This window comes from Miscanthus floridulus, chromosome 17 (assembly GCF_019320115.1).
Source record: "Miscanthus floridulus cultivar M001 chromosome 17, ASM1932011v1, whole genome shotgun sequence".
In the NCBI taxonomy this organism is placed as follows: Eukaryota; Viridiplantae; Streptophyta; class Magnoliopsida; order Poales; family Poaceae; genus Miscanthus; species Miscanthus floridulus.
Window position 1 is genome coordinate 94,413,684 of NC_089596.1, and position 7,914 is coordinate 94,421,597.

At 46.8% G+C, this 7,914-nt stretch overlaps 1 protein-coding gene and 1 pseudogene across 1 annotated transcript; both read left to right on the top strand.

Annotated features, from left to right (window-relative positions):
* LOC136516009 (uncharacterized) lies at nucleotides 1–1,417 on the top strand (annotated as a pseudogene).
* Nucleotides 1,418–4,735: 3,318 nt separating this feature from the next.
* Nucleotides 4,736–7,474, top strand: LOC136518119 (pseudo histidine-containing phosphotransfer protein 5-like). The gene is made up of 6 exons (XM_066511782.1): nucleotides 4,736–4,857; nucleotides 5,313–5,443; nucleotides 5,575–5,643; nucleotides 6,485–6,556; nucleotides 6,993–7,065; nucleotides 7,153–7,474. Exons 1-6 carry the CDS (start codon nucleotides 4,798–4,800, stop codon nucleotides 7,204–7,206), a joined length of 459 nt encoding a protein of 152 aa, XP_066367879.1. The 5' UTR covers nucleotides 4,736–4,797; the 3' UTR covers nucleotides 7,207–7,474.
* The last annotated feature ends 440 nt before the right edge of the window (nucleotides 7,475–7,914 follow it).

Sequence of the window (7,914 nt, forward strand, 5' to 3'; positions counted from 1 at the left end):
ATGGGTGGCGCCGGTGTCGAGGCACCACCCGTCAGTCTTATCGTTGCCGGAGCCATCGCCGAGGAGGGCGTGTGCTTTTGGCTCATCAAGGTGGAGGAGAGCCGTTGCGGCCGGTGCCGCTGGAGGTAGCTTGATGCTTGCATGTGCCATGAATAGAGCCGGCTCCTCCTCCTCCGCCTATGGGACATGGGCCTTGCCACGTCGTGGCTATCGACAGTCCTTGGCCCAATGGCCAAGTTGGCCACAGTTGCGGTAGGTGTCGTCTCATGCCGGCTTGTGCTTGCCGGCGGCGCCGCCCTAGGCGCCTCCGCGGGCATCACCCTCGGCACGTCCTCACACCCCGGCCTGGGCGTCTCTGCGCGCCTTGCGCGGCTTGCCACGCTTGCGGCCGCCTATCACGAAAGAAGGCTCCCCCTTCTTCCGGTTACTTTGGCAGGCAACCCACTGCTCCCGAGTGAGAAGGAGCTTCCCGCCAGTGGTGATGGGCCCCAAGAGAGACTGTGGCTTATCGCTGTCGACGACCTTGAGGTGACCTATCGCCTCCTCGATCGACATCGTAGAGAGATCCAGCAGAGACTCGATCGAGTGAGTCATCTGCTTATACTTCTCGGAGACGCAGCGGAAGAGCTTTTCGACAGCTCTCTCCTCGCCGTAGGTGTCATTGCCGAACTGCACCATCTTCTGCAATAGAGTGTTGAGACGGAGAGTAAAGTCATCAACATCCTCACCTGGCTTGAAGGCCAGGTTCTCCCACTCCTTGTGAAGTGCCTGCAGTGTGGACTTGCAGGCGCGGTCGCTGCCGATGCGTGCCGCAGCGATGGTGTCCCAAGCCTCCTTGGCAGTCCGCTTCTTGGTAAGTGAGAACTGCATCTCGGACGGGACTACAGCGCTGAGGGCATCCAGCGCCCGTCGATCCTAGTCATAGTCGATGTCACCGTACCGGACTGCCTCCCACATGTGCCGCACCTGGAGCTTTACCCTCATCACCACAGCCCACTTGACGTAGTTGGTCTTAATGAGGGTAGGCCACCCACCACCGGGGCCGACGTCCCTGACAACAGCCTGTAGCCCATGGTAACCACGGTACCAATTCGGGGAGAGAGAGCCACGTTGCCTATGAAGGCCGCGCTCTCCATCGACCCGTCCGCCACCGTTGCCGCGCGCGCCTCCTCTAGGAGCGCCATCGCCATGCGCGCCTCCTCTAGGAACGCCGGCGGTGTATCCGCACATGTCTGGGCTACTACCGCGCTCATGCTGCCTCCCTCCCCAGCAGCTCGAGGTCCGCATCGGCGCTGTCGTCAGTAGAAATGGAGCTGCTGATGCTGCCACACAGAACCTCGACCTTCGCTGCCGCCACACGCGCTACATCCGCCGCCGCCGCCGCTTCCGCCTCCGCTCTGGCTACTGCCAGCTTTGACGCCCTTGCCGCCGCGGCAACGGTCTCTGCCACCGCTCGCTCACGTTCCTCTGCCGCGGCAAGTTCGGCTTCCTGCCAATGCCGCGTGCTCGAGGCGACCGAGCGCTGAGACTATCCTACGGACATGACGTGCTACCGGGGGGCTGCTGCATGGGGAGAGGACTGCTTCAGACGAGCTCTGCTCGTCTGTGCAGAGGGAGAGGAGTCAGCAGGAGCGGCTAGAGCTGCTGCTGCTCCTAGCTGGGGCTGTTGCGAAACTGGGAAAGGAGATGAGCAGGAGATGCTCAGGCTACAGGATAGTATGGCTCTGATACCAGTTGTTAGTCGCTGAATTCTTACTCTTGATAGTAGCAAAATTCTTACTCTCATCGAGAGAGGATGACACTAGGAGTTGGGGCAATTTTCTGTTCTGGTTTATTTCTCACACAAATGTCATACCAACCTGAGGGGTTGGGGATGCATATTTATAGGCTACTAGCCAGCCAAGCATATGTCAAGATGCTAGATGCTAATATACTGTCCTAAAACAGATGCTGTCCTATATGCTAAGATGTTGTCCTAGCCAGTCAAGGATGCTGCCCTTGATGGGCAGTAAGACCACCATGCAGCCACAAGGACCATATGCTGCAGCCCCACAAAGACCAACCAACACAGAGACTTATCCCATCAGTATTAACATCTTTTGGTTGTTATAATATTAGGATTGCTCTATTCCATTACATTTCTCTCTATGAACAACAGCTCTAAGTTTTTTTCTCCACAAACGGGCATCCCCTAATTTCATTACTCAAACAAACAACAAAATTACAGAGATATAACAACCAACATTCTTTGTCACATGACTACCACCAATGATATACCAAGCTTGCAACGATGCACACATGGCTCTGGCCAAACACATCCACATGACAACAGCAAGCATCCAGAACAAAAGCTCCCTTCACTTTGACTACTACAAACATAGACAGCAACACAAGGGACGAGATAGGAGCTACTTAAACTCTGCCGATAGACTACAGAACCAGCTTCACAGGACAGACTGCATCTTTTAAGCTCCAACACCATCCAGAGTGAAAGGATCAAGATGCCCAAGAGGGGGGTGAATTGGGCTAATTCTAAATTTTTGCAATAAATAAGCCCTACACTTATCCCATTTCACCCCTTGTGTCTAAAATATGTTTCTATTGTTCTCCCGTACAAAAGTTTTGCACCATAGGTTCTAATCCTATTCTAGCATGGCAATTCTAGGAATATAAAGACATGAAATGAATTGCTCAAATGTAAATGCTAAAAGTAAAGAGAGGGAAAGAAACACGGTGATATTTTCTCGAGGTATCGAAGAGTCGTCACTCCCCACTAGTCCTTGTTGGAGCACCTACGCAAGGGTGTAGCTCCCCCTTGATCCGCGCAAGGATCAAGTGCTCTCTACGGGTTGATTCTTTGACACTCTGTCGTGGTGAATCGTCCACAACCGCTCACAAAGTGACTTGGGTCATCCACAAGCTCCGCCGGATGATCACCAAGCTCCCAATCACCACCGAGCCGTCTAGGTGATGGCGATCACCAAGAGTAACAAGCACAAACTCTCACTTGACCAAGACAAGCCTAATGAGTAAGGTGGATGCATACTTGCTACTCTCTATGCACTAATGAGGTTCTTAATCTTGGATTATCAAATCTTAATCACCCCACTAGGCTCTTGCTCTCCCTTGCACTCCAAAGGTGATTCTCAGTTGAACAAATGGGTAAGATACCTCAAATGGACGAGTGAGATATGTATTTATACCCCCCCCCCAATTCAAAACATAACGGTTGAGGTCCAACTCAGCAAGTATCGGGATGACCGGACGCTCCGGTCAAGGTGACTGGACGCACCGGTCAGTGTAATACGTCAGCGTGTCAGAAAGGGTCGTTTGCTCTGACCGGACTGTGGCCTGTGTCCGGTCAGCACCCACCGGACGCGTCTGGTCATAAAAAAACCCTCTCTAGAACCTTACTGATGTTGACTGGACGCTGGCACCTAGAGTCCGGTCACTTCTCTGTTCAGCGTCTGGTTTGTGGTCAACAGCCTATCCACGCTGCTACAGATACGGCTAGCGTCGCGTCCGGTGAGTACTGGTGTCCAGCGTCCGGTCGCACTCTGACTGCTGCTGCCGATCAAATGAACTGACTAGACTCTCCAAGCTGCGTCCGGTCACAACCAAACCAGCATCCGGTCAGTCATTTGACTCTCCATTTACTTCCAATTTGAATTTCTTTGTGAATGAAGTTGACTTCTATCGTTCTTAGGGCTATTCCTGAGCTACCTAGTGCTAAGTTTGACAAGTGTGCACCACACCTAATTCATTAGACTCACCTAGGTTAAGCTACTAGTCCATAACCCCCCTTAATAGTACGGTCAAAGAAAAAACAAAGCTCTAAGCTATTCTAAGTGTCTCTCTAATACCAAACGACACTTAGAACTAGTCCGTCCTTAACCTTGTCGTCCATCCTTTGAAAACCGAAACTATTTCCATCGACAAGGGCATGACAACCATGATTGTCCAATCAATTTCCATTACCATGACCAAACTCAAATTGTCTCTACAAAACATACGTTAGTTATAGTAATCTCGTGTCGTTATTAATCACCGAAACCCAACTGAGGGCCTAGATGCTTTCACAGAGTTATCAATGCCATTTCTTGGCCATGTTCTGCTTCCTGCTGGTGAAAGTGCAGTGCCAACCCTTTCGGTACCTCTGCTTCAAGTTCTAGCATCTCCTTGTTCTCCATTGATTGAAGACCTGCCCAGTACAAAAAGGATAGAACAAGTAGAAACTAAAGCAATATCTCAGGAAAAAAAAACTCTGATGACGAAACATCAGAGTTTGTGAAAGGCAGAAAGCTAGAGTTGATGAGGAATAGAGTACTACCTGAGATGCTAATGCATTATTGACCATGTGAAATGTTAGGAATTTTTCATCACAAGTAATAATAAACATTGGCCAGGAGGATTGCTTATGGATAACCAATGAAATGGCAATCTTCTTGGATCCTGTACTAATCAGTCTGGTTAATTGAAAGAAGAGCAGTTATTGTTTCTTCAGGCCGAATGTGCACAGCATGCACCTCAAAGGAGCATCAGATACACAGCAGTTTAAGTCATTGTCCAAAATGTGGATAGATGTTGCACACCTTGGCAATAAAATCCCTTCTGTACGTGGCATGCTAATATTTGTTGTTCATACTTTGAAATATCTTCACTTTTACTATGTTGGACGATAGCAATAGCCTCCTCGGCTATATAAATGGATCTCGTAGCCAACTATTTTACAAGCAAGGTGACCAACCAGTTGCATATGCATTTTGCCTACTCTACCTTGAAGGCATTCATTTATAAATGGAGTATTCTAATTTGCAACGCCAGGCAGCATCCTTGAAAAAGAGCCTCTTTGATCAGGTTTATGTTAGCATTTTAGTCCAGTCAATGGTGTGTTTCCTGCTTGTTCAAGTGTTGCAGTATACCTACCAATATACTATGTACCACAGGAACAACTCACTTTGGAGGCTGTGCAACTCTACTTCTCAATCCTTTCTATCTATAGTTACTCTGTGATATCTTCTGTTCAGCATTGAGCAGGGAGTACAATAGAGTGTTTTTGGGGAAATTGTTTGCATCATTTCATATTAGTTGACAGAAACCTAAGAACCTGAAACAAAAAATGTTGAATTAAGTGTGTCAACGTTATTTATATAGAATTTAGAATTCCACTAAATGTTAGTGTGGACCTTTACTAGGCAAACTGATGCTAAGGTCTTCACGGCCACATTGGTTTTATTATCAAATTCTGCTATCTACCTTACTTTAATATGTGCTGTTAAAATGTTTGCTGATTTTCCATATTGTAATGACAGGGATACTTGGATGAGCAATTTTGTCAGATTGAGTACTTGCAGGATGAAGCAAGCCCTAATTTTACAGAAGAAGTTGTTTCCTTGTTCTTCGAGAACTCAACCAGGCTAATGACAAATATTGAGCAAGCTATGTAAGTGTTGGCGATGTCTTTTTTCTTGAACGCGCAGGAGAGCTGCGATGTCATAAACTAGGACAACACTTTGTTCTGTTTACATGTTCAGTGACATTAAGTTTTGTTGGTAATCTAACAACACTGTTCAGGGAGAAGAACCCAAGAGATTTCAGCAGATGGGATGTAAACATGCAGCAATTAAAAGGAAGCTGTTCTAGGTTGGTCTATCCATATAGTTGCTTCTGTGTTTGTTTGACTGCATATATCATGCATGGCTATACGACAGAACTATTGACGATGGACTTTAGAGGTTGTTTGAACTTGTTTGCCCTTTAGGCAAGTTCGTTATGAATGTTGGTCACCTCGTTGGTGGGGTAGAGATATCACACTTTCTCTACCAACTGATATTTGAAAAACACTGCCAGGTGGAGGAGAGCCACATCTACCCAGGTCGTTTTCATGGGTTGGAAATGATAATGTTTAGGTTTTGTACTGTTGTTCTTGTTCATGTGTTACCGATACTGTTAATTCTAAAATATTAACAAGTGTTCAACTAATTTATCATCAAACCTAATTTATTTTGCCAAGAAACCAACACGGAAGACAAAACTAAACTGGATTATAAAACAGCTTAATTTTTCTACCCTTTATATAGCCTGGGTAGGCGAAGAACCTGAACAAGTCTTCGTCCCCATCTGTTACTTATTACATTTGCCTGGACGCTTAAATATTTTTGGTTGATTTGAAATGCATAGCCTGGTAAAATGGTAGGTAACGATACTCAGAAACTTATAAGCATATTTTGTTTTGAGTAGATCTGCTAATGCAGAGGCAAATATCAGTTTGACCAGTCCCGTCCTAAATATGTACGTCCTTGCAAACTTAAAGGTGTGTTCATGCATATATCAACGTTGTATAGAAGATATCGTGATATTACTGTCACAGCTTATATCATGTGAATGTGTGATTTCATGGACATTTTGACAATGTGTTTACACTGTAACAACTTCATGTCTTTGTATGATCTATTCATGCCTAACATAACACTACCGGTGACAGCATTGGTGCTTCTAGGATGAAGAACGAGTGCACGTCATTCAGGAATATCTGTGGAGACGAGAATGCTGAAGGGTATCTCCCTCCCACTCTAATCTGCATGATGATTTTCTTTTTGGTCTTTGAATTGGTAACTTTGGGTCGTCAATCTTAAGATGACTGCTAAAGCCAAATTCCCCACTCCCTTGAAAAAAAGGGCATGTAAAAGTGCTCTAGTTCCCATTGATATGATATTTGAGCACCCAACCCATGGGCACTTTGCAGAAAGCACCAATACAGCCAATGCTTCAGCATGGCTTTGGTCATGTCATGTGGACCGTACTATGCTACACATGCTCTACTGCTCCTCAACAGTTAGGACTACTTGGATTGGCTTTGGCGGTTCAGCCCTTCTTGGCTATTGACAGTTTCACGGGCTGGTTATCCTTTTGTCTGTGATGGGATGGGCACTAGCTTTGAGCGAGACTTGTTAATCAGCCATTACTGATACACCTGCCTTTTGTTTTCGAAGTTGTATGAGGTCCTTCCAGAACTTGAAGAGGGAGCATGGAGTCCTCAGGCAGAAGCTGGAATCCTACTTCCAGGTGATCTTTCTCGACCAACCAGCACGCCCAGCTTCATCTGTCGAGAACCATACCATTCATCACCTTGCTATTCTCGCCTGCGTGCAGGTGCTGCGACAAGCCGGCCCTGCTGTGACTGCAGCCAGGCCTAGAGGCATGTAAAGAACGGCTGTTGGCGTGGTGACGTGCAGGGTGCTCCACTACGCTGGGCTAGCGGGTAACGACGGGCCACGAATAAGAAATTTCCCCGTTTGCTATGGGGGAGTTCTCTACAGGCTTCAAAATCTGGGCCCTTAAGCTGGTGCTGCCGACTCCTAGGCCGGCAAATAAGAACAGCCTAGACTAGAGTGATGTGATCTGGCAGACGTGCTGTGCCATGCCTGCCTCTATATTTTGGTCAAATAAACTCGATGGAGTTTGCATGTTTGCATCAAGAGATCTCTTCTGCTTTTCGCCCTGAATTTGTCCATTCTGTCACGCAGATTGCGGTGTCTCGATGTTGTGTGATGTGCTGGTGCTCAGAACTGTCGGTAGCCATTGATACCGACTCGATGTTGGTGTTGCGATGGGTGCAATCAAAGACCTGATGGACATTACTGAACTAACATGGATTGGACTAGGACATGACACGACCATCCGTGTCGGTAACTCGATGGATGCAATCGAGATCTTTGTGACGACTGACGAGCATGTGACTAAGCTTATAACTAGAACATATAAACATAATGATAATATAAGGCTTTCTTTGCCCAAAAAAAAAAGTATATAAGAGACTTTGGAACGGAGGAACCTGAAGAATATTGGAATGAGGTGAAAGAAAAGGTGAAAACTACAAGATTCCAAAACATATGGATAAAAAGTTGAACTAAT